Source organism: Canis lupus, chromosome 12, assembly GCF_003254725.2.
Source record: "Canis lupus dingo isolate Sandy chromosome 12, ASM325472v2, whole genome shotgun sequence".
In the NCBI taxonomy this organism is placed as follows: domain Eukaryota; kingdom Metazoa; phylum Chordata; class Mammalia; order Carnivora; family Canidae; genus Canis; species Canis lupus.
Genome location: NC_064254.1, coordinates 12,063,619 through 12,089,260, shown reverse-complemented (window position 1 = coordinate 12,089,260; position 25,642 = coordinate 12,063,619). Strand labels below are relative to the sequence as shown.

The following is a 25,642-nucleotide window of genomic DNA, read 5'->3' as shown; positions in this document are numbered from 1 at the left end:
CACTGGGGGCTGGCAGCAGGGTAGGAATCGGAACTGTTAGACACTAGGGGGCAGTGCCACCTCACAGCCCAAGCTCCAGGCAGCTTCCACTGGCCCCAAAGGTCTTGAATAGGTCTAGCTCAGGGCTCCAAATTGTAGGACCTGGGATTCTGGGGTGATGACCCCCTACACAGACCCCCAGTAGGATCATAGATAGCTAAGGTAAAGAGCCCAGCTCCCGAGCTGGGCTGGATCCTACCTCAAGGAGACTTGGGGCCCTGCTGAGGTTACTTAAGGTGCACTTCTCCCACTGCCTGATGCTCTGTGGCCACAGACACCCCAGGCAGAGCGGGGCAGGGGACACTCACTAGCGAAGACCAGAACTCAGCTAGGACTGGGAATGCTCAAGAATGGGGAGAAGACTGCACAAGGAAAATCATTAAGAGACAAATTAGGCCATGTCAGTAAAATAGTTTTAATTTTAAAATAGTCATCGATGTGAAAACGTCCCAAAGCTGGGAGTAACAGTCTAGAGCCAAGGTTGGGAGGGGGCCAGGCCTCACCCAGAGCCCAGCTTGAGGCCCTTGAGGCCCTCCCTCTCCTCCCTTCCAGAGGGAGGATGGACACAGCGGAGGCGAGCCCTGAGTGAGTCCTCTCCCTCATCCCCCAAGGGCCCCTTGAAGGCAACAGCTCGTACAGAGGACTTGAGGGGAGAGGAAAGCAGGCAGAAAATAGAAATTAGAGGTTAATAATCCCAACGACATCCCCCTCCCACCCCTGGAAAAACAAAGAAACAAGAAAATCCGTGGGTATGAAAGGGGGATGGAGGATAAACACTGATGTAACAGACCCCTCAGGGCCCGAACAGCCCAATTTGGGCTGACGAAGGTTTTTGAGCCCCAGCTGCATGTTACCTTTGGGGAGTAAATATTCCAAGAAAAAGGGGAAAGCCATGAGGCAAGCTGGTACCAGTCAGTGGATGCAGTTAAAGGCCCGGGGTAGCCGCCACCTGACCCTCCCTGCAGAGGGGCAGACAGCAGTGCAGGCCTGAGGGGGGAGTGCTGGGGTGGGGCCTCCAGGGGGCCCCGTGCAGCGGTGGCAAGAAGGCAACAGGGGCCCTAGTTGAGCAGGTTGCCCTGCTCCTGGGCCTGGGTCAGGCTGTCCTTGCGGTGCAGGTGGTGCACCCCCATCCTCTTGGGGCTGCGCTGGGGGCGGCTGGAGCTGGGGAGTGCCCAGGCCCTGCCCGAAGCCTGAGAAGAGACTGAGCCCTCCTCGGCGCCACGGTCACTGGGCAGCAGACTCTGGCATTCTTCCTCAGGGCTGATGGGCAGGTTCAGCTCTTCTTCCTCCCTGAGAAGGCCAGAGTCCGCTTCCATTGGCAGCAAAAGCCCACTCTCACCAGGTGGGGAAGGTGCCAAAACCTCCTCGTCTCTGTCAGTGGGGCTAAGAGCAAAGTGGCGCTGCAGGTCAGGGAGTGCGTCCCGTCCAAAGGCTGTGCGCTGGGCCACGGCAGCTGGAGGTGGAGTGCGGTCCACGAATGCCCGCTGCCAGCTAGCTAGCAGGTCCTCCTCAGAGCTGGCAGGGGCGTGGAGTGCTGGGGGGAGGGGGCTGGGTTCACGGTGGGGCGAGGCCTGGGCCGAGGCAGGGCTGCTGGGCACTGGGCTGGGGCGGGCCCGCTCACTGCCCTCCTCCACCAGGCTCAAGGAAATAGCCTGGCGGGTAGCGTACGTGCAGTTGGGCAGGGGGCTGTTGCGGGGGATTCGCACCTTATCCTCAGAGAACTCTATTACCTTGCGGCCAGGATATAGCGGGTGTGGTGGAGATGGGGTGGGGTAGGGGCTCAGCTTCTCAAAGGTTGGCAGGGCTAACTCCTCCTCTGGGGAAGCCCCAGCAGTGCCCAGAGAGTGGCATTCTCCATTGGGTTGTGGAATGGGGCTGCCCAGGGCCGGGGGACCAGCTGAGTCACCCGAGCCACCCCCACTCATGTCCACGTGCACAAAGACATCCTCGGCCAAGGGGCGCCCGGCACTGCCCGACTGGGCTGAATTGAGCAGGAGAGACTCTGGCTTCTCTAACACTCGGGCAATGACCGACGTGGGTACCACAGCCCCCGGTGCCAGGCTAGCAGTGGGGCCCAGGCTGGCGGCTTCTTGACCACTGTGCAGATGTTTCCGAACCATGTCCTGTAGCTCACAGGGTAGCTGGGGTAAAAGTGGGAGAAGGGAAGAGGGATATGAATACTCCCTACCTCAGAAATAATGGCTACCACACACAAGCAGCAACGTGTGCCCAGCACCGCGCGCTGGTCTCACTCCATGCCAGGGGACAGCCTCGTTTCACAAACTGAGGCTCAGCAGGGGTGAAATAACTTGGAAGATTCTGAGGAACACAGCATTTGCTCCCAGAGCACTAAGGCCCAGGCCCTCTCAAACTCCCATCTCCACCCCCATCTCAGCAGTGGCTTCTGCCCAAACCAAACAGAAATGTGAGGATCCGTACTGGCCAGCAGCTTCGGGAGGCCCTCTCTGCTCCTACAGACCCCACTAGCTTTGGGCCTGAGGCTAGAGTTTGCCTGCTGAGGTGAGGAGGCCGTCAGGTGGGCCTAATCCCCTCTCCATATTCTTAGGGCCAACTGCCACCCCCACCTTCCTGCATGGGATCCCAAAATTGAGCGCCTCTCTCCCTTCCTGTTCCAGAAATACCAGCCCTGGTGACAGTGGCAGAGTTGACGGACTTGAGAGGAGACATGCATGCAAAGGAAAGGCAAAGCAGAAAGGGGGAGTTAAGGCAGGAGGACAGAGTGAGGTATAAAAACCCAAGCTAGAGGAGTCCTAAGGAGGCAGGGCTAGCATCACAGGGAGGGTGTTCTGCTCACATCAGCGAACTTGTGGTTGCGGAAGTGGGACTTGTTGCACTTGAGGAGCTGCACAGCCAGGTTGCAGTCCAGCCGGTACCGCTCCTGCACACAGAGGCGAGGGTCACCAGCCTCCCCCTCACTCACCCTGGCAGCAGGGCCAGGCCAGGGCACAGCCAGCAGCAGGCATGGGCCCCCCCATGGCACACGTACATTGAGCTCCTCCAGCTTGTTGATGGTGTTCTTGGCGTCTAGCAGCTTATTGGTCAGCTCCACGATCTCCCAGTCCAGTGTCTTCCTATCCATCTCGGCCTTCTTAATCTGAGGCACAAAACTTGTGTGAACCTCACCCACACCCCAGCCGACCTTCCTCCCCTCCACTTCCTCCCAGCCCAGAGACACAGGAAGCCACGGGTGCTGGGGCAGCCAAGGCAGACAGAATAGACAGACAATGGACAGACAGAAGGAGGCCAGCCACCTCTCCTGTTTTCTGGGCTGGTGGTGGGGTGGGGGCTTTTCTGAACATGACCTGCCACCACCTAAGACAGAGGCGATACGAGAGCTGCCCACCCAGAGGCTCTACATAGCAGGCCAGGCAGCTGGACCTGAGGAGGAGTAAGTGTGCAAACCCAGGGACTGAGGGCTTTGAGTGGAGTACTTTCCAGGCTCAAGCTAGAAGAGGGAGGAGGGGTGAGGCCAAGTGGTAGCTGGGGGCACCTGTGAGATCATCTAGTGGAACCAGGAAGGAGCAACAGGCTCATGGCTCTTCAGTTGAGGGACTGGGGCTCCCCTCCCCCTACTCGGCTTGGGCTTGTTGCCACCGCAGCTGAGAAGCTGTGAGTATTCAGCAGTGACATCAACCTGTACCTCTGCCTGAGCCGAGGGCAGGCTCTGCAACTGTGCCCTGGGAGGGAGGCACGTACCTAACGTGCCATGCCTCATGTAAGGAAGAGGACAGCAGTGGGCAGAGGGAAAGGGCTGGGGCCCCAGCAGCCCCAGATCCCAGCTGAGGAGGAGGCCAGGGTAAGGGAGAAAACACACAAACTCAGACGCAACTGCAAAGATCCAGCTGTGGCTAAGAGAGGCCTGACAGGAGAGGGCGGCAACGGCGGCAGCAGCGTGAGGGGAAGACAGGAGAGAAGAGAAACAGTGTGAGCACTAAGACAGTCCTGACTGTGTGGCACACTGCGGTCCCCTGCCCCCTCCCCAAGCCCCAGGGGCGCGGTGGCACTCCCAGGGCAAGTCCCCACCCCCTGCTACACTGGGAGCACAGTGCCAGCCCAACCGCCCCCCACCCCTGACAGATTACCAGCGTGTGCAGCTTGTCCTCCAGCTCCTGGTTGGTCCTCTGAGAGGCCGTGTAGCTATTCTGAAGCCTGGGGAGGAACACCCAGCAGATCCCTGGGTCATGATCTGCTCTCCTGCCCCTCCTTAGCCCTATCTCAGCCCTCCCCAACCCTCCCCAACCCAGGTGCCACCTGGGGTGGGGTGCGGAGGCAGGTCATCCTCCTCCCAGAGCTTTCATTCCCCCATCAGAATCAGATGATCTCTGAGGCCCCTTCCGGCTAACCTCCTAGGAACAGGGGGACGTGTGCCTGTGTAACTGGCCCCTTGTTTCCACACCTGCGGAACTTGTCCTTAAACTTGTCCAGCTCCTCGCGGCTCTGACCCAGCTCCAGCTCCAAGCAGTCCTGCCCAATCTCCAGCTCGCGCTCCAGGGCCTCAGTGCGTCTGGTGGCCGAGGCCAGGCGCCTGCGGAGCTCCTCATTCTCCTGTTGCAAAAGCCTGGGGGTGGGGGAGGATCAAGGGCAGAGGGGCATCAGAGTGAAGACGGGCCAGCCCTGGGACCCCAGGCTGGCCTCAGGAAGGAGGAGGGAATGACATGAACACAAACAACTGGGGGGCAAGGGACTCCCTGAGAAGGAGCCAGAATCTGGGGCAGCAGATTCCATGAGCCTAACAGCCTAACTTGGTGGGGGTGGGGGTGGGGAGAGCAAAGGGGACAGGAGAATCCACCCCCACCCCCACCCCCCAAAAGAATGAGAAAACAACTGCTGTGGGGGGTAAGACTTCCCAGGCTGTCTCTGGTTACAGCCTAAAGCAGCCGGCCACCAGGCCCTCTAGCTCCTGTTTCCCCACTGCACAATCAGGCTGCTCCATTATTAATCTCTTGGAAATCCAGCCCAGCGCTGCCCTCCTCTCCAAAGGCCTCCTGTGGCTGACAGAAAGGGGCACAGGGAGGCAGGCAGCACAGGAGGGCCAGAGCTGGGGAAGGGCTCTTTGACGAGGGCAGGCCTCTCAGAGCACCTACCTCCTTGGTTCCAGGTTCTCTTGGAGCCCATGGAACAAAAACTCTCTCCAGAAGGAATATCCACATCAAGCCTCCCCCCCAGAGTCCCTATACCCCAACCCAACTTTTACTTCTACCTAATACAATGAAAAGCCCAACTGTACCAACAGCCTTGCCTGAAGCTAAGAGGGAGTACTGAGGCAAGGCGGGGCAGGCTCTTGTCAGCAAATACTCACTTCATCCTCTCCGCATCAGTCAGGGGCTCCTGGGCATAAAAAGAATGGAAGCTTGAGGCTCAGCCCTAAACCGACCCCTGGCCCACCCTGCCTGCCCGCCCTCCAAAAAAGCCCTGGAAAGGGCCATGTCTGATGCCCAAACAATGTCATGGAAGTGGGCCCTGTAGAGATGGAGGCAATCCAGTAACGCCTGGACAAGCCTAGATTACTCTCCCATGCCAACCAGAAGGTTCGAGAATCCCTTCTAACATTAACCTTTACCCACACCACTTCCAACCCTTCTCATAATTCTAGAGCAAGTTGCAAATGAGTTCTGGTACCCATGCTCCATCTCCCAGGGGTAAAGAAAGCCTCTCAGCTGTTCACTGGGCTCCTAGTGGGCCCTGTAGACATGGCAGAGACTTCCAGAGAAGTGAAGTCATCAAGCAAGCTACAGTAGGGTTCTGAGCTCTAACAAAGTTCTCCTGGTCCCAGGAGGAAAGATGGGTCAGAATCAGGCCTTACAGAGCCTCAGAAGGAACAAGAATATGGATGAAGGAGAGCCTCTGGACTAGTCTGGACTGTGAGGAGTGACCTGTCTTAGCCTTGTCCTGCTGTGAACCTCCCACCCCGTCCTGCTCAAGCCCCCACACTGGTCATGGTCCAAGAGCCACAAAGCAGGGAAATGTCAAGAGGCCCACTCCAAATGGAGCCAACTGCTTCAGAATGCCAATCACAGGCAGGAAAATGAGGTGGGTGGCCCAGACTAGGACTCTGGAACCAGTGACACCTGGATCTGCTCCCATCCTACCGCACTCTGCTCATACTAACCTTGCTGAACCTTAGTGTCCTCATCTACAAAACCAAGGGAATGCCCCCCAGGGTGACACCAGCACAATACCTGGCCTTTTTATTGACTATTCAGTTCCCTGAACTGAAAATGGGCAAGTCACGGCATTCCTGCCCTGAATTGGACCAAAGCAGGCCATGGTAAGCCTGATGCTCAGCAGGCACAGAGGATCTCTCAATTTCTGTAAACATGCAGTGTGTGTGGCAACACAGTGGGGACACAGCAGCCAGGTCAACTACAACACTCGTTTCCTCCTGAGATGAAGCCGAATGGGGGAGGACAGCCAATTTGGAGAATCTTTTTTTTTTTTTTTTTTTTAAGATTTCTATTTATCTGACAGAGAGAACACAAGTGGGGAGAGTGGGAGAGGCAGAAGCAGGTGCCCCACTGAGCAGGGAGCCAGACTTGGTGCTTGATCCCAGGACCCCAGGATCATGACCTGAGCCAAAGGCAGACACTAACCAACTGAGCCACCCAGGCACCCCTGGAGAATCTTTCAGTTGCCTGAAAAAGACCTCCTAAGAACCTAACACAGTTCCTGGCAGGGAGCATGCACTTAATAAACATTAGCCCAAAATAAACAAACAAACAAACAAACAAACATTAGCCCAACAAGGCAAAGCTGGAGGAAGGGCTGGACTTCCAGGGACAGCAAAGAACAGCTGGTCTAGTAGGAAGAAGCCGGAGCACCACTTCCTCCACAGAATCCTGGGCTCCAGAATGAGGACCCCTCAGCCTGGTGGGCTGCCTCTTGCAGGAAGAACAATACTGCCTGGGGTCATTTCTGTTGAGCTGTGAAGACTCTGGGGTTCCCTGCCATAGGAATATGTGCTCACAGCTGTCCTATAAACAAACCTACATTGGCCTGGCCAGCAGTGCTGCAGCCAGGAGATCCCAAGCATCTATGAGAATGCCAGCATCTGGCCCAGAAGTCCCCTCAGATGAGAAGAGTCAGTCAGACACCCGGCCTCAGGGGCCCGCATCTACCAGCCAGGGTAAGAGTAGGGGTCTTCTGACCTCCTGCTCCAGCCGGGATCCTGGAACCTCCAGCCGCAACTCCCGATGCTCAGGTGGTGCCTTACGGTATGGTTTCTTAGCCGAGGCTGCACTGGTCATTCTGGGAGGTGAGAGCTCCTCAGCCTGCTGTGGGGAGCAAGGAAGGAGGAGGTTCAGAGACATGGGCAAGAGGCCTTTGGCCTTAGGGAAAAAGGACAGTAAAAAGGATATACGTAGGAGCCACTGGGACACACACAGGCCTGGGCCCTTGCTGGGGTCATTAGAAACCTGGACCCTGGTATATCAGCACTCACTGTCAGGGGAGTGTGGGAGGGGACAAGGACCCAATGTGACCAGGTGGGTGGGAAAGGCAGGACCCATGGCCTGAGTACCAAGAAGAATGGACACAGCCTAGGAGTGGGACAAGGTATTTGAGAGCAGCCCACTGCTCGCCTTTGTGGGCTTACAAAAATGCCTCAAAGGGAAAAACTGTTCCATCTGCATCAGTTTCTTCAACTCCAAACTGGGGATGAAAAGAGCACCAATTTCATAGACCTACTGCAAAGATTACATAAGCCACTAACCTCAGTTACCTGGCACTGAGGAAACGTTCCATAAGCGTAAGCTCAAGAAAACCCCCACAATAAATAAACCAGTAACCAGAAAGTAAGGGTCTGAGGATGCTCCCTCAGCCCAGGCTCCACGTGGGGAACGCCAAGCCTCCCTGGCCTCCACCACTCTCTTTTCATCAGCCCCCACCAAAAGGGGCCACCTGCCTGCCCCTCACCTGCCAGCCTCTCTGGAAGGGAGCCAAGGCGGGGTGCAGGCCTCACAGGGACATACCATCTGACTGTCGGCAGCTCTCTCTGTTCCGCTGTCCTGGAGTTAGCCCTCGGCTCTCCGCATCCCACAGCCCCTCCACTTCCTCTAGCCGATAGCTCCTGAAACCAGAGAAGGGAAGAAAGTGGAAACCAGGTTGTCAGCTGCGGGTCCGTCAGTGCCACAGGCCAGCCTACCCAGTCCAAGAAGTGGAAGGTCCCCCAGGGAGAGATAGGCAGAAAAGCCATGGAGCAGGGGATCTCGGGTAAGCAGTGGAGGCGGGAGAGGACAGAAAGCACTGGGCTCCTTTCTCCATGAAAGCACTGTCACAGGCCCAGAGAACACACGTGTGTATTGTATGTGTTCATGGTCTCCACTTACCACATGCCTGATTCTGGAATAGGTCTGGTCTTGTCTTATCCCTATCCTACCCCACATCTGTCCTATTCATCACCCAGGCCTCTCAGAGTCTGGAAACTAAAAGATTTGGGGAACACAGCTTGCAGAAGAGAACACCAGAAAAAGGCCTAATAGAGACTGAGAAGATGCTGGGAGAGAATCCTAGCAATGTTTCCAGGAGCCAAAGAGGACTACTGTGTGTAATGGTTGTAAACCATTTGTAATGAGGAAGGGTAGGACCAAGAGAGTAAAATCTGAAAAAGCAGCAGAGGAATGACTGAACAATCTCAACAAGCTTGATTCTGTAGCCCCCACCTCCCTCACTTGCCCCCTTCCAGATACCTGCCCATGTATGAATGGCTGTTACAACGGTGGGAAGAGCTAGTGGTATCTAGTGGGTAGAGGCCGGGGATGCTATTAAACATCCCATCACGCACAGGACAGCCCCCGCAACAATGAATTAGCAGCATACAATGTTGACTGCACCCAGGCTAAGAAAGCCTGAGTCTGGGGAGCTGAGACACTGGGCTCTATCTAGCCTATGCTACTTCTGACACACTGTGTGGCCCAGGCTAAGTCCTGCACTGGTTACTCTTTGACACAGAGGTGCCTGGATTGAGTGACCTGCGAGATCCCCTGCAGGTTCTTGGGAGCGCTGAGCTCTGCCCCCACCTGTAATAAGCTTGGCTGCAGCATGGGGGCAGCAGTCACCACAGGGACCAATGGAAGCAGTAACCTTAGGTGGCTTGGGCATAAACAATCCTGCCCCTGCCGCCGCCGCCGCCGCCGCCGCCGCCGCCGCCGCCGCCGCCGCCGCCACCACCACCATCCTCCTAATAGAACTGGGGGCTGAGGGAAGCCTTGCGGGCTAAAGCATGTGTACCCGCTGTCGGGACATGCCCTAGCCACGACTCCTGTCACATTCCAACAGAGCCTGAGGCAGGAAGAATGGTGAGGGGGTAGGGAGGGCGGGGAAGCAGGAGTGGCCTCCCTCCTGTCTGGGCAGCCTGGTCTCTGGCTTGGAGTTCTGGGGGGAGCTGGGGCATGGCAGCAGGCACGAGCCGCCAACCTCCACCCCTTTGATGGTGAGGCGGACATGTCCCCACAGGGCACATGCGGCGTGCTGTGTGGAGCTGACTCCCTGCACAGGAATCCGGGCGGGCCCAAAAGGACAGCACATTCCTGGGGTGTGGGGGAGCAAACAAGTCACCCCCGCAGGTTCCCTGGGGCTACCCCTCCTGAGGGCCCCAGGGTGGGAGCTCCCATGGCCTGGGGGAGAGAAAGTCCCAGAAAGTCCCAAGCCAGCCTGGATAGCTGGATGCTGATACTCAGAGGCTGTAAGTACAGAGTATATGAGTTAGAAAAGGGGACAGCGAGGGACTCAAAGTAAGACACACAGGCAGTCAAGAACCGCTGCAAAACCCAGGGGTGCTCCCGAGTTGAGCCTGCTCCCTTCCCCTTCTCCTCCCCCCATTAGTCCCCTCTCCCTGCAAGCCCTGTTTTGGACCCCCTTGACTGCCAGCCTCTTTTCTTCCTCAGCCCTATCCTGCCAATACCCACTCTGTCCTCTAGGCACCAGGACAGCTGAATGGGTGGCAGGAGGGCGGGCAGAGAGCATCCTGACGTGCTCAGGTATCAGGATCCTCCCTGGAAGGAGAGTGGCCTTCGCCCCATGCCCCGCAGCCCTAGCTCTACTTGTCACACATCCTGCCTCATCTTGATCTCAAGTCTCCACTCCCTGGCCTCACAGCACATACTCCCAGGGCTTTCCTGGCCAGAGAGCCTGGCCTGCTGAGGGGACAGTGTGGAAGTGGCTGGCAGGGAGACAGGGGAAGTACTACAAACACGGACGCTCCAGGATGAATGGTGCTGGCAACGGCAGGCAGTTATCTTTCCTGGCCAGAGTCTACTCTTTTCATATACATCAGAGCCGCAAGGAGGGGAGCCACTCCCAACTGGGGAAGCAGAAGGTGGTGCCTACTAGGGAGAGTCTGCTAGGGAGCCTGCAATGTCCTCAACACAAGCCCGTGAAGGGCAGTGAAGGGCAGTCCGTCTCACTCTACTCCCTGCCCCACGTCCATAAATACTAGTACATGTTGAGGCCCTAGCTCCAACTCCTGAAATCTGCTAAGTGCCCTAGATCCAGCTCATGATGATGTGATTGGGGGTGGGGGGGGGAGAGTGGCACCCAATTCTAGCACTACATAGGAATGCAATGGGCCTGACAGGCCACTGTCCTTGACTGGAAGTTCAGCAGGGAAGGACAGACCCTGGAGTGTGAGAGCAATGCCAGGTGCACTGGAGAACAAAGCAAGAAGCAGCAGGATGCCAGGCCCACAGCCAGGAGAAGATAAAAGGTGAGCTGCAAGACAGCAGAGCAGTCCCACTGGGAAGACCTAGCCACCAGGTGCGGCCTCCACTGGCCACGTCTCCTTCACCCAGAGATTCCCACGTTGCATTGGAGTGTTTCAGCCCAAGGGGACTCCCAACCTGATGTCAAGAAGAGGAAGTCCCCGGGGAAAAGCAGCTGGATAACTCAGAATGGGATATGGGCTATGATAAGCAAGCGAGCAGCCTTTGGGGTCTCTTGGCCTCTTGCTGCTGAGCTGGCTCCAAGGCACCTCCAAGAAAATGGTCTTTTGGGAGGTCTACAAATTGACAGAGAAGAATCCCAGACTCCAAGAGCTTCAAGGAACTGGGGCTTGAAGAAAGCTCAGGATGTGGTCATGTGCACTACCAGAACAGCTGTGCGCTGGGAGCCAAGGCTGAGGCCCAGGTGAAAACCTCTGGCTAACCCAGTCTGGTCCGGGGCCCTTCAGGCACTGCTGAAGGAGACACCCCAACAGCAGTGAGAAGGGAAAGTGCTCTCCTCAAGGCCCCTACCCCACTGAGCCCCGCCTCCCGCCTCCCACTTCCTGCTCGGCATAGCATTCATTCCTCACTCACTCAAACTCCGTGAGGAGAGCCTCAGCCAGCTCTGCTGGGGTAGAGGGAGAGGGGGGTGAGAGCTTCCTAATTGCCATGTTGCAATCCGCCAGTCAGTGCAGGCCGCCTGTTGCCGCCTGCCTTGTATGAAATACCTTCCCCTGATTACAGCCCATGGGGCACGATTAGCTGCCTCCAGAGAACAAAGTCTACTTTCATTAGAAATGGGACTCAGCACGCACAGCAAACCTGCACCGTGAACCCACTGAACAGCTGAGCAGAGGATGGTCAGAGGCAGATATAAGGAAAAATGTGTGCTAGACATTGACTGGGCAGTCGCCTTTAATCAGAGGACCAAAAATTTGCCCAGCCTCCCTCTTTAACCAGGAGATTGGACTCACACCTGCTCCCTTCTGTGGCTAAAGCCCGGATGTGACCAGGGCCTTCCACCATGGTCAGGGGTCACCGTTGCTAGAGATGGAGCAGGGTAAGGAGAAACCTTCAGAATCCTGATTTTCTCCAAACCATATCCTTCCTCCCACTCTCTGCAACACCCGAAGGTAGGTAACAGCAAGAAGGTTCAAGCCCAAGAACCAGGGCGCCCTCTCACTTCCTTCTGCCATCTTTTCTGTTGGTCTGTCCAAGGGCAAAGTCAAAGGTGCAAGAGAGGAAGGGAAGTCTGAGCACCCAGCTCTCCCCCAGCTGAAGGAGACAGGAGTGTGGCTCTTTGACTTTTCAGACTTCAGCCTACCCCAAGGAAGGTCTCCTTCAGCTGCCCCAGTTCTGCACTACTACCTCACTCCACCCTCCCCAGTTCACTTGCCTTGCCCTAGGAAGACCAAATGCTTCCCCTGCTCCCCACATCACTCACACTCTGTAAGAAATGATGGCCCCAATAGTGTAGGTGAGTTCAGACCATTTCTGAACCTACTGACAGGCCTTTCTACTCAGAGCTATCACTGACTCAAGCAAGTGAGGGACCGTCAGGGATGGGCCACACATCACCACAAAAATCATTAAGGCTCTCCTTCATAATTCACCTGAAGAAAGTCAAATAGAATCACTCAATTAGCAATCACTACTGCTTCGAGAATGAAAGGAAACCAGCCCTTTTCCAGAACACTCCAGCTGTGTTTTATGCTGCCTTAATGCACCCCCCCCCCCCGCCCCGTGGAACTCAGCAAGACACAAGTAACAAAAACAAACACAGGCCCTTCCTAAAGCCTCAATGCTAAAACACGAATGTCTGATCACACAGGGACCAGTGCCTCCTCTGAGCTCATCCTCAGCTCTAAGCCCTAGATAAAGAGTCTGAATTCTACGGGTCTGGAAGAAGCAGCGCTTCGTGGGGGCAGGGCACCCTTCTGCCATACAAATCTGGCTGCTTCTCAAGCTTCTGAAATTCAGGGTCTGCATCCAATTGAGGCCAAAGAAACACAAACTACCACCCTGCAAAGGCCAGTCCTTTAGCCAGGTAATCCAGTGGAGGCCCCAGAGATTGTCCACAAGGACCTCCACCCCCCATTAATACAGCCCCTCTCCACCTTGAGTCCTTCAGCACATCCAGCCCATCCCACCCAAGCTGGCTGGGTTCAGCCCTGCCCACATCGCCCCCCACCCAATGCCCCTCCTGCTTTGCTACCAGCCCCCAGTTTCCGGCATGCAGCTGTTCCTGAGGTACATGAGCAAAGCCCTTAGCAATCCTGGGCGCGTGGCAGGCAGGCAGCCAGCAGAGCATGGGGTGGGGCCTGAGCAGGCTCTGCTCTGGGCCGATGACTAGGCTGGAAGATGCCAGTCTGTGCCCAGACCAGCCCTGCTGCCCCTCCAACAGCCATGCCTACTACCCCCCTCTGGGCAAATACAACCTCACCCTCTTGGGACAAGCTGCCTGCGGCCCTGACCTGGCCTTCTGCCTGCTCTAAGCGGAATCCACTGACAGGTTTTTAAAAACCAAAGTGGCTAGGAATTATTCTGCCCCAGAGTAATCCTGAGGACTCCCAAGCTAGTGCTGGGGACCTACGAGAGCTCATCTGGCTCCCACCTGAGCAAATATCCGAAGACTATGCAGCTGGCCTCTCACTCAAGCAAACACTGGACAGGAACAAAGGGGCTAAAGACAACAATTGATGATGATCCAAGCAACCTCCCCCTAAACAAAGGGAGGGCCAGAAAGTCCCCAGGATCAACCAGCACTTGACAGCAGTCCCTATGCCCTTACCGAGGGCAGGGCAATGTAGGGGGTGGCCTGGAGCCAGCCCTCCCTCCACTCCAGGCCCTTTTTGTTTTCCTGGTCAGAGCCCAGTAACCAAGGACTCCAGCTTGCTATTCCCGACTCAGGGTCCCTACACATCCATGCAGCCCCTACACCCTCTCACTTTTACACATTCCCACCCCAGACTAGCAGGAAGCTCCCTGTGTCTTCCTCCTGGTCCAAGAGAAACAAAGCCCACCCAGAGGGCTCTCAAGTCCCAAGTTCCCCCACCCAGCCTACCCTGTATGCACTGCCTCCAGAGGCTGGAGCCAGAAGGGTGGCTAAGGAGTTACCTGTGCAGAACACCAGCAAGCCCCGAGCAATTGGCCTTCCTGCTATCCCCAAAGCCCCCTTCTCCTATCCAACCCTGGAAGAAGATGGGAGTCTGGTGGGAGCTTCTCCATGGTAGGCTGTTCACCAGGCTCCCAATCTGAGACCAAGGCCTCTCCCAGGCTCACTGGGGAGTCCAAAGCTGGGTCCTCCCTGCTCTGACTGAGGTTGCCCTTCCAGGTCTTCTCGGCTAAAGTCCACCTGAAGCTCCACACGTGGAAGGCGTTGGGGGGCCAAACTCCACCCACTCCACTTACTGGAGCAACAGGTGCCATGAGCTATATCTCGGGTGAATACCTGGTTCTGGACTATAGCTTTCAGCTTCACTCTCTGTCCAGGGAGCTTCTCACAGCCAGGCCACAGTTTTCCTCAAACCCCCTACCTTGAAGAGAACCTTGCAGTTGATCCTAAATTATTATCCTGGAGTGAGAATAATGGGAACACCATTCAATCCTTCCCCACGTGACAAAAGGAAGCAACTATCCAGTTGAGAAGAAAACTCCCCTCCCACTCTAGCTCCATCTGCCTCAGAGGTGTGAAACAGAGCATGGAAACTGCAAAATATTCTCACACTCTATAATGCTTGAAGAAGACTGAACAGAACCTCTATCCAACTGTTTTAAGGGATGAGGCAGCTGAGGGATAGAGAATGAGATACTGACTGAGGGGAGTGTGGAGTTGGCAGAGGCCAGCAGCAGGCTGGCAGATGGGCAGGTGTCTGTGTACAGGAAATCCCCTCCCCTTGCCTTAGAGGGGGCACATTCCCTCCTGCCCGCCCCCCCCCACCACCACCCCAGCAAGGAGATGGGAAAATGGACAGACAGCAGTAAGGACAAGAGCACAGAGGAGGCATGAGGTAAGCTAAGGGGAGGAGGCAGCCAGGCTGGGGGTAAGGGCGTGTGTGACAGAGGCACTGCTGGTGGTACCGCCAGGGCAAGTTAGCTGGCCCACATCAGACTCACAGGGTTAGTGTCTTCTCCCCAACCAGCCAGCTCTCCTGGTTAGCACGGTTAGCGTTAGCGACAGACTCATGGCAGATGCCCTCCAGCCACTCCATATAAACAGACAGCTTGGTTGAGAGCAGCCCAGCTCTGGAGCTGCAAAGAGAGAGCAGAAGGAATGCCAAACTGCAAGATGCCTGAGGGAACACACTGCACTCTTCAGAAGGGGAAGCTCCTCCAGACTTATCACTAGACACCTCTGGGGCTTTCTCCCATCCAAAAATCATGCCAGGTGGAAGTGCAGCATACCCCCTGCCAACCAGCAAGGCCAGCTGGCTGACCCCAGGGAATAGGGCTCTCTGGTTGGTCAACCAAAAGAGAGGAGAGCTGTGGTGGAAGGAGGCACTGCTGCCAGGTGCAGCTCTCCTGTCTTGCCTTTTCCCTGGACACTGCTGCCAGGCTGCACCATAGCTCCAAAAGCTGGGTTGTCAGAACAAAGCCAGCCACAGCTGCAGCTGCCACCCATCCCATGTCTGTGCCAGTAAAGTCCACCCCACCACCTCCCACAGACTCCAAGGCAAGGGGCCGGGAGAGAACTGGCCCAGGGATCAGAGGCTGCAACAAGAACTGCATCGAAGGCACAATACAATGGGGCAGTGTATGACCTGGCCCAGAGCTGGGCCAGCCAAGGGAAGGGGTGGCACACTGCCACCTTTCAGTTTCTGAAAGGCCAGGGGGATGGTGCTTCCCAGGGAGCTAGCCCCAGAGGAACCCAAAGAGCAAGGATAAAGGAAAGCCATGCTGCAGCCAGGCTCCTCAGACTCTGGCAGCGACTACTCCACTCAAAATGAGCAATGCCCAGAGAGGCTAGCGTTCCCATCACAGCAAGCCCAGGAAACAGCAGAAAAAATCTTTCCTGTCACTTCCAGAACCACTCTAGGGGAAATGACAACCTCTAGCTTAGAAATCTCAAGGCAAATGGAGCCACAGTAGTGAAGTCCAGAAACACCACAAGATGTGACCCCTAGAGCAGAGGAGCTACAGCAAACGTTGCAGCAAATACTGCTTGTGCTTATAGAGAAGGGCAGCATGTGGGCAAGGAAAAAAAAAATTCCTCTTTTGTCTGGAAAGTCCCGTGGATAATGAGATGACTCAGGGCAGAGGGAAGAGAACAGAGACCACCCTGGCACCACATATGGGCCTGGCCATTCTTCCAAACCTAGGTTAATCATTCCCAATTGCCTACTCCTGGGGCTCCCCGTATTACTGACAACAGCCCCAGAGCTCAAAAGGCCAAGGCCTGACTAAGGAGGGGGATATAACCACCTAGAAGAGAGAACAACTCTTCTATAGGCTCTGACCTCTTCCCTAGATTGGTAAGAAGGCAAGGCCATTGACAGGCTACCTTCAGAATCCTCGCCCACAAATAAAACTGAAAAACACCAGCCAGGTCTGGTTTGCTTTCAAAACACGGCAGCAAGTAACCTAGGTAATCCAAGGTTTCAGAAATCAGGGACTGTCTCTGCATTGAAACAGAAGTTGAAGTTGAGAAATCAGGTACGTTTACTCTCTTCCCAGCCATAGATAACAAAAGGGTGGAGGGAGAAATGCATGAGGTGAAGCAATGATGCCCACACCGTGTTTATAACCATCCCAATTCCCAGTCAGGGCACTCCTGCCAGACAACTTCATCTCAGGATGAAGAACCATCCCTCAGAGATAACCAGCATGTCTGCCGTGATCTTCACTTCTAGTAAAGATTCTGCATCCCTCCCAAGAAGCCAGCCCCAGAGGAAGCCTCTAAGCTGGGAAGGAGGCTCCAATCGGGGCTACTTGACCTGACTTGTTAGGTGAACAGAGCAAGCTGAAGAACAGCATGAACCACTACTGAGTTGTGTTTATTTTACAAGAACTACATAATTAGGAATGTCTAGAAGCACAGAAAAATGATTCGAAGGATACAGGGTAGTTCTCTGTCTCTGGGAAAGGGGCTTACACAGGAGCAGTGGGGGAAGAAAGGGAGGGTGTTTTTACTTTTTCTTTTGTGTATGTTTCTGTATGCCTAGTCTCTCATGCAAGGACATAGATCATACTTATGATGAAAACAGAATTCCTGGACAAACAGGACAAAATCCTTCCATCTGCACTGTGCTTTACCATCCCGGAAGTCATTTCCCTTCCACTTGTATGTCCTTTGATCCTTGTGGCCTCATGAGGCCCACAGAATAGGTGGAGTTCTCCCATTCTGAAAGGAGAAGACAAGTGACTTGCTCAAGAGCACAGAGAGAACTGGGATAGAACCCTGTTTCCGATCCCACTGCAAAGCATGGAAGACGGCCTCCTCTAGCAAGCCAAAGGAAAGCCCTGACGATTCTGCCCTGATGTAAAGACCCTCAAAGGTTTCTGAGACTGAAGTCCCCATGGGCTTACCCGGGAATGCACAGAGGCCACTGTTCAGTACCCCAAATGATAAATTCAGCTATCCTACCATTAGTTGAGTGAAGCTAGCTGAATGAAGCACACAGCGAGGCTAGTGCAATCTAGACTGACTTCCCAACAGGCAGGTCACTTCCCCCACAGTTCACTGGGAAAGCACAGAAGCTCTTCACGAATAGGGGGCCATGTCCTTTACAGCTTCCAAACGTCACCTCACAAACGGCTGGCGCTTATGAGATAGTAACCAACAAAGAAGAGGTCCCACTTTCACACTCATGGCCAGTCCGGAAGACTCAGCCCCTTTGAAGCCTAAGCATACACAACACAACCCAGTCCTGCTGGCTCACCCAATCTCCTCTCAAATCTGCTGAACATACAATGCCGCTCACCAGCCCTGCCAAGATGCCATCGGTGAAGATATGCCACATTGCAATGTGCGCTCCCACACTGAGGGACAAGGGGTAGAACCCAGGGAGAACTCCATCACGTCACTTTCAGTCACCAGTCTCATCCTTTTGATTTGTCTAGGCATTAACTACTAGGGTTGTAGTAGTTCCTGGCTGTGAGCATGGAGTACACCTAGAAAGAAATGAGCAAAACAGCCAGAAAAGCAAGCAGGTTGTGGGGCACTGAAAGGAACTTAATGAGTAACAAAGAGGATGCTAGCATCCAGACTTTGTAGAAGATGGTGATTAGCAAGAAAATATACCGGTGTGTACTTCACTTCTGCTTTTAACCTCTTCTGCTGACTCAGGGATATGTTACAAGAACATAAGAAGGCTAAAAAGGGAGAGAGCTAAAGCCAAGCACCTGGAAGATCATTTAACCACATTAACTCAACTCTAGACAATAATTGGTAATGCTATTGCTAATACTATCATCTTTTGTTTATGCAGGACCTTGCTTCCTAAGAGTTCAAAGGATTTTGCCAGATAGATCCTATCTGCTTTCATTTCAAGAAGGAAGGACCAGTTTGGGTCACACAGTAACCAGGATAGCTCAGCACCTGCCACGGAGAGCCCCTAAGAAGGTTTCAGAGATAAAAGATCTTGCCCTGCGTAGGGGAGGGACAGGTTAACAGCCATCTGCATTACAGTTTGGGACATGTTTTCAGAGCCTAGAGGAGAGGCACCTGGCTGGGGCAGGGGTTCAAGGACCCGACAAGGAGGCTGCCCTCTGAAAAACTCAAACATATCTTCCTCATCTGGACTGTAAACTCAAACTGGCATTTGAGCACCACTGGCATTATACAATTAAGAGGTCTAGACTTCTAGAAACACATTCCAAACACATTTCATTGGTGTTTTGGGGGAACTGGTGCTCTATCAACTACACTAAAAACAAAAAGGCAAAGAATGGACAGTGAACCCCCAGCTACCAGCCCTATTTCTGGGGAACATCTGAGTTAAGTCCATTCTGTGACACAAGATCTTTAAAGTCCTTAAGAAAACTAGGGGAACATGAATCCTCAAACACCCCCATCCAGTCATCCACAGCTTTAACTTCATTACAAATCTACCACCTATACACCCCCACCTATATCCACCAAGGTCACCACCACCAATCTCATATAAAGGTGATCCATCAGACAAGTCATTACAACACAAAAGATGGGGAGAAACATCAACTCTTTGCATAGGCTACTCAGGGATGATGTCCCTGACCTCATCTTTTATGTTGCTTCATTATAAGAAGATTCTCCCAATTTTACTCCCACCTCAAAAAGGCTTCTGGCTACCTGGCAGAAACTAAAAGGCTTATTCCAGCTTGAAAACAACAAAGCCTTTTCTTATCCATTGTGTTTTCCAGAATAGCATTCATTTATTAAACAAACATTAACTGAGTATCCTTCACGTAACTGTTACCATGCTACACGCCATGAACTCATTATCTCAAATGCTCAAAACTCCTACAAAAAAGATATTGTCACCCTCATTTTATAAGGGACAAGACCAAAAGTCCTACTAGTTAAGTAATTTGTCCAAAGTCACACAGCTGGTAAGAGGCAGAACCAAGATTTCAGCCAGCTTGGCCTCGCTCCAAAATCATACTCTATCACACTGCTCACCTTACTGTGAACTCCCCACACCCTCATCTCATGATTAGGCAGGGTCCCTCTTCAGGAGAGGGTCAGTCAGCTCAGTGAAAGAGGCCAAGAAGTAAACAGAGAAATTGCCATATAATATGGTAAGTGCTGGAACTGAGGTTGCCCCCACAAAGTGCTGGGGGGGCCGAGAGGAGGAAAGGAAAGCAGGGAAGACTCCTTACTGGAGGTGACAGATTGAGCTGGGTCCTAGGGGATAAGCAGAGTTTCAGAGACAGGTGAGCATCATGGAGAGGGAAATGCACAAGCAAAAAAGAATAAAGTAAATAGATGGCCCTAAAGGTTCAGGAGTAGTGGGAAATTCAGGAGCAATGAAGCACAGAGCAGATGAAGTAGAGTGACAGTAACTCAGGCTAGAAGGTTGAGTTTGGGCCAGAGTATAAACAACCTTTCTGCATGCTGAGCTAGAGTGTAGACTCTCCTGAACAGGGGAGAAGCCAAGGCATTTTTTAAAAAGATTTTATTTATTTGAGAGGGAGAGGGAGAGAGAGAGAATAAGCAAGGGCACAAGAGCAGGGGGAGGGAGAAGCAGACTTCCCGCTGAGCAGGGAGCCAGAAACAGGGCTGGAGCTCAGGAGCCTGGGATCATGATCCAAGCCAAAGGCAGACGCTTAACTGACTGAACCACTCAGGCACCCCAAGCATGAAACTCTTGATCTTGGGGTTGTGGCTCAAGCCCCACACTGGGTGTAGAGATTAGTTAAAAATAAAATCTTACAAAGAAATAAAGAAAGGACAAAGAGGGAGGTAAAGGGTGAAGGAGAGAGTGCATTCCAGACAGCACGGCTGGTATGTGTAAAGGCCCAGAAACCAGAGAATAAGTTCGCAGAGCTGTTAAGAGGTTGAATCCAGGTGAGAAACCACGGCCTAGTTTCCCAGAGGTCCTTGGCACTCAAAATATGGTGGTGAGGAAATGGTGAAGGGATTATATACAAAGATTACACATAAATAAGGGGTGTTAAAAGAAGAAATGGAGGGATGCCTGGGTGGTTCAGTGGTTGAGCGTTTGCCTTTGGCTCAGAATATGATCCCGATGTTCCAGGATCTAGATCTGCATCAGGCTCCTTGTGGGAGCCTGCTTCTCCCTCTGCCTATGTCTCTGCCTCTCTCTCTATCTCTCATGAATAAATAAATACAGAAATCTTTTTTAAAAAAGAAAGAAAGAGAGAAGAAATGGACTTCAAAAACAACAAAACCAGAACAGTAAAGGCAGAGAACCACCTCCAAATCCATCAGCCTTCACCCTGCAGTTCAATCATTTGCTAAAAGGAGGCCAGAATCCAGGAAGTCTAAGGACTTGTACCAAAACACAAAGGTGTACTCTGTGGAGATTACACGTTCCAGCATGCTGACTGCAGCACAAATCGAAATAAAATACATTATCCTGACATATATCGCTCCTCAGTTAATGGTGGAGGGGAACAGCCACTGACAGAGACTAACTCTCAAAATCTCATATATGCCACAATAAGTAGAAAAAGGTGATCCAAGAGCTAGGTCGGAATTCCCAGAAAAAGCCCTAAGTCTTGAGCTCCCTATTCCTCTGAATTCTGGTCAGACATCAGGCAGACATCAGGCGCGTGCCTACTCAGTTGGCCAGGCAGTCAGTTACTAAAGAAAAAGATGGGCCCTGAGGGCGTGTTAAATAGACAGGACGTGACTCAGAAGGAGGGGAAGAGTGATTCTTAAGTGCAGGGCAAAGGAAAGCCAGTCAATCAAACCAAGGGCACACCTCTGCCCCAAGGCTGCACACACAGGCCTCCAGCTTTGCTAAAGAGACAGCGCACTGCGTCAGGACCTTCCTCTACCACAGGAGCTTCAGCAGAAGCACATCAGTTTTCCACTTTCCTCTGAAGCTGAGGGTTTGGCACTGTTTAAAATGCCACCTATTGTTTTCTCTGTAGTAGTTTGCTACCTACTATTTTTAAAACTAAGATGGGTAAATAAATAAATAAATAAATAAATATAAAACTAAGATGACATCCAGATTAAATTGCCTATGAATTTAACACTATGGCTACTTCAACTGCTCCTGTCCGTAATCAAAGTCAGAGATGAGCCTTTTACTTCTGTCTACACTGATACACACACCCTTTTAAGGTATGCTAAGAGTGGACCCTCAGGTCAGCCTGCTCACCCAACCCAGGTCCAAGGTTTTCCAAAGGGCAGTTACCAAGCTGAATCATGAAGAAAGAGTCCAGATTTGGCTAACGTGGCAGAGGGCTCCCTCCCACAGTCCCTAAACCAGTTTTTCTCTCAGAAGGAGACAGCTGTGAAGATCTCAGCTCCTAAAACATGTTTGAAATAACTCAAAAAAGTTTACTACTACCTAACCATCATGACAAACAAGAGATGCAAATTGCCACTAGGCATATTTAATAAAGGGTTAACTTCATACCAAGTCAAAAAAAAAAAAAAAAAAAAAAGCTCAATTGCTGAAGCCAGATCGTCTGGTTTCAAATCCCAGCTCTGCCCTTTACCTTGAGCAAATTAACTTCTCTGCACCCTTATTTACTCATCTGTAAAATGAGGACAATAAAAGTATTTGCTTCACAGGGTCGTTATAAAAATTAAATTAGTTAATACATTTAAAGCACTTACAACAGTGCCAGACACACAGAATGTGCTCAATAAGTACTATTATTGTTATAGCTCAACAGCAAAGATAATTCTAAAACTTCACAACTTCAAACGGGAAATCATGGGCATTTTAACATCACTTTAAGTAGTTTCATGAAGATGTTCTCACTATATGCAACATCTCTACTATCCAAAAGCTGTGCCTCATCTCTCTAACATCACGACAGCAGCTCAAACCAGTACAGGGTCTCCATAGAGAGACACCAGGTTCAATCGTGAAGCAGAAGTTTGTACTGAGACCTGATCAACAACAAATACGTATGGAGTGTCAGTCACTGTTCTAAATACATTAATATATTAACTTATTTAACCCTCACAACAACTTTATGAGATGAGTACTCTTACCATCTCCATTTGATTAGAAAGCTGAGGCACAGAGAACTCTACAATTTCCAAAGGTCACAAAGCTACAAAGGGCAAAGCCAGGATTTGAACTAGGAATTCTGGCTCCAGAGTCAGTATCTTAATTTCTCTGTGTGCTCCCCACACTGTCCTTGCTCTAAGGAGTATCCACAAATGATCAGAAAGAGAAAGCTCAGGCAGCCTGGATGGTTCAGCAGTTTGGTGCCGCCTTTGGCCCAGGGCGTGATCCTGAAGACCTGGGATCGAGTCCCACGTCTGGCTCCCCGCATGGAGCCTGCTTCTCCCTCTGCCTCTCTCTGTGTCTCTCATGAATAAATAAATAAAATCTTAAAAAAAAAAAAAAAGGAAGGAAGAAAGAGAAAGCTCCCAACCTTTTATTAGAGTCACAGCTAAATAACATCAGTTCTTCAGATACCTGAAGGTATTGAAGCTGGCCTAGTAATGGTGATTTGGGTTGGTTGTCTACAGCAAGCCTTTTGTAGGGAGACAGACATGGTTAGTGAGGAGTCTTGGATCAAACTAGACCTCCCAATCTAATCATGGAGCAGATGTCAGTCATGAAATGAGCTTCTGTAAAAAGCCTGCCCCCAACTCTGGCTTGGGATGCTATAGGAACTCTGGAAAGGCATCAAAGGAAGTGAGGACCATATTCACTGTACTTTGTGGCTCCAGACCCCTTCCCTTTTCTCTAACCTCAAATCCACTATCTCTTAAGACATGCTTAGTCTGGCTAGTGAAACTGATTTTCTTTAAATGTGGTTTGATGGGGGGAATACATGGGAAAAGAAGAAAGCTATCAGAAAAGTTCTACAATTCTTTCCTTCCATCACCACACTGATCCAGACTGTAAAACAGTTCTCACATATCAGGGATCTCAAGTACAGACAGTGATACAATAAATAATCCCAGAGCTTTACACCAGACAACTCGACCCCTTACTGATAAACTGACTTGAGTTTCTTCTCCCTAACCTCAACCTGCTTTTCCTCCTCCACTGACCCCACCTACCCACCAAATCCACAAACCCAAAGGAATACATGAGCTTTTCTTACCCAAAGAAAGATCAAAAGAAGTAGACCTGTGCAAGAGTAAATTCAGGAGTTGGTGTCAGAACACAATGAGACTTTTTCCTCATGACTCCCCCTCCGATCTGTCACCCACCAATCTCTACTTCAGGTAGGATGCCAAACTTAAGATATGATGGGGAGATCAGAAAAGATACAGCGAGCATGTAGGAAACTGCTTGTGACAGGGATGTGTTAAAGTACTTTCAGCCTGATCTCTAGGTCCTTGACCATGTTCACTTGCACAGGTGAAGGCATACAAGGTTCAATGCTACACCCAATTCTTAAAAATCAGTGTACAATCTAAACAGAACACTAACAGACCACAGGCAAAGGGCAACCTCCATAGAAAAGAGCCCTTTTCATACTACTTGACTCTCGGTATCACTCTGAGCCCATGCATACTGCTTGCCGGGAGCATGCCAGCCTGTCACTGGAGCCACCTTACCCGCTCTGGGGTTGAGAGCTCGGGCAAATCGCTACCTCTTCTTCTTTCCAAGCAGGCACTGTGATTTCTTCCAGTCCCCGGGGCCCCTGAGTCTTCAGCTGAAATTGGGGCAGATGCTATAGGAACTCTGGAAAGGCTGATGTAAGTCTGGAGAACTGGCTTTATAGTTCCCTCCATACCAAGCCTGTCCAGCATTCTCCAGGTCTCTCTTCCCCACTCTCCTCCTCTACGGGAAAGACCTCTTTCCTACCGGCCCAGTACACTCGGGCCTCGGCCACAAGCTCCAGGTTTCTTTACTTTCGGCTTAGAAATTCCCCTCCAATTTGTGACTGCTTCTCCCGGGTCCGCACACCTACTTCTGCTTGCCCCGCCCCGGACCCCTCCCCAAGGCCGCCGCCGGATCCTAGGCCCCCTCCCCTCCGCTCTGCTCCATCTCCCTCTTTTTTTCTCTCCGCCTCCAAATTCCAACATCCCATTTCCTCTTCTTAACCCCGGAGCTAGTCCCTCCTCCCCGCCCCTACTCTGCGTTAGTGTCCCCACGATCCCCCCCAAACTCTAGTCTCCCGGCCCGACTACTCCAATCCCGCAACAAACTTTCTGCCGCTGCCCGCTGCCTTCACGCCGCCATCTTGCCGCGGGGCAGGCCGGGTAGTGGCCAGGGCCGCGGGAATCCCCACGCACCGGGCGCCGCGCGTCATCGGGGGCGTGGCTAGGGGGCGTGGTTTCGGGTTGGGGAATTAGGGCACTGGGTGATGAGGAAAGATGGGGATGTCCTAAGAAGCAGGGTTTGGAGGCCTGGCGGTTGGAGAAGGAAGGAGGTGGCAGGGGCAGGGCAATAGAGGGAAGGCTGAGAAAAGATTCTGGTACTAAAACAAAACAAAACAACCACAACAAAAACCCAACCATATACACACAAAAATATAGTGGAATAGTGCTAGCACTTGTTCCCCATCATCCAAAGGATAAAAACAGTTTTTCGGTTTGCACGGGTAAGTCCGAATGACTTACCGAATTCGGACTTTTCTAAGTCCGAATGACTCACCCTCTTCCACCTTCACCAGACTAATTTTCCACCTCTCTTGGAGATTTCAGATTCCTAATTGTCCTGTATATTCAGGCCATCAACCCTCAAAATGTCCATGTCCAAGCCCTCTCCTCCCCTTTTATAATAAATTCTCTGCCTCCTTCAGCCCTCAGCTCAAATTGTCACCTCCTCCGGAAAGTCTTCCCCAGGACCCAAGACTGCACTTGGTGCTTCTTTTGCTGGGCATCTCTAGTCCAATCTTGCACATAACTTCATTGCTGGGCATCTCTAGCATCACTTGCACATAACTTCATTGTAGCTACTCTATGCTATATATATTTTTAAAGATTTATTTATTTATTCATGAGAGACACGGGGGGCGGGGGAGAGAGACACAGGCAGAGGGAGAAGGAAAAGCAGGCCCCATGCAGGGAGCCCGACGCGGGACTCGATCTCAGGTCTCCAGGATCACGCCCCGGGCTGAAGGCGGCGCTAAACCGCTAAGACACCGGGGCTGCCCTGCTATAATTATTTAAATGGTTCATCCCTCATTAAGCTGCTGCTCCTTCAGGGCAAAAACTGTGTCTGATTGCATGTTCATATTCCCTAGGAGGTGCCTGGCACACAATAAATGCTTAATGAATAAATAGCCTGGCACCTTCCAATGCACTAAGCATACTCAGGGCTTTTAGGGTTGCTTTTCCCTGTGCCTGG

At 52.4% G+C, this 25,642-nt stretch overlaps 1 protein-coding gene across 11 annotated transcripts; it reads right to left on the bottom strand.

Moving 5' to 3' along the window:
- Positions 1–440: 440 nt before the first annotated feature.
- Positions 441–24,624, bottom strand: TJAP1 (tight junction associated protein 1). Of its 11 annotated transcripts, XM_025418856.3 has the most exons (12): positions 24,499–24,598; positions 23,905–24,002; positions 14,871–15,005; positions 8,028–8,125; positions 7,206–7,331; positions 5,360–5,388; positions 4,457–4,618; positions 4,143–4,209; positions 3,890–3,919; positions 3,047–3,154; positions 2,855–2,938; positions 441–2,180 (listed from the first exon to the last, which is right to left on the bottom strand). In XM_025418856.3, exons 4-12 carry the CDS (start codon positions 8,028–8,030, stop codon positions 1,098–1,100), a joined length of 1,692 nt encoding a protein of 563 aa, XP_025274641.1. In that variant the 5' UTR covers positions 8,031–8,125; positions 14,871–15,005; positions 23,905–24,002; positions 24,499–24,598; the 3' UTR covers positions 441–1,097. The 11 variants fall into 11 exon arrangements, with proteins under 11 accessions (XP_025274641.1, XP_025274642.1, XP_025274648.1 ...); XM_025418857.3 differs by lacking the exon at positions 23,905–24,002 and having other exon boundaries at positions 24,499–24,603; XM_025418863.3 differs by lacking the exon at positions 14,871–15,005 and having other exon boundaries at positions 7,972–8,125.
- Between the last annotated feature and the right edge of the window lie 1,018 nt (positions 24,625–25,642).

Bases quoted from the DNA above. Each gene is read 5' to 3' on its own strand.
- TJAP1 (XM_025418858.3), bottom strand. The intron at 5,389-7,205 runs GTCAGAAGACCC...TTTTATGCCCAG, and splicing joins GATCCCGGCTGGAGCAGGAG to GAGCCCCTGACTGATGCGGA. The intron at 2,939-3,046 runs GTACGTGTGCCA...CTCTGTGTGCAG, and splicing joins ACAAGCTGGAGGAGCTCAAT to GAGCGGTACCGGCTGGACTG.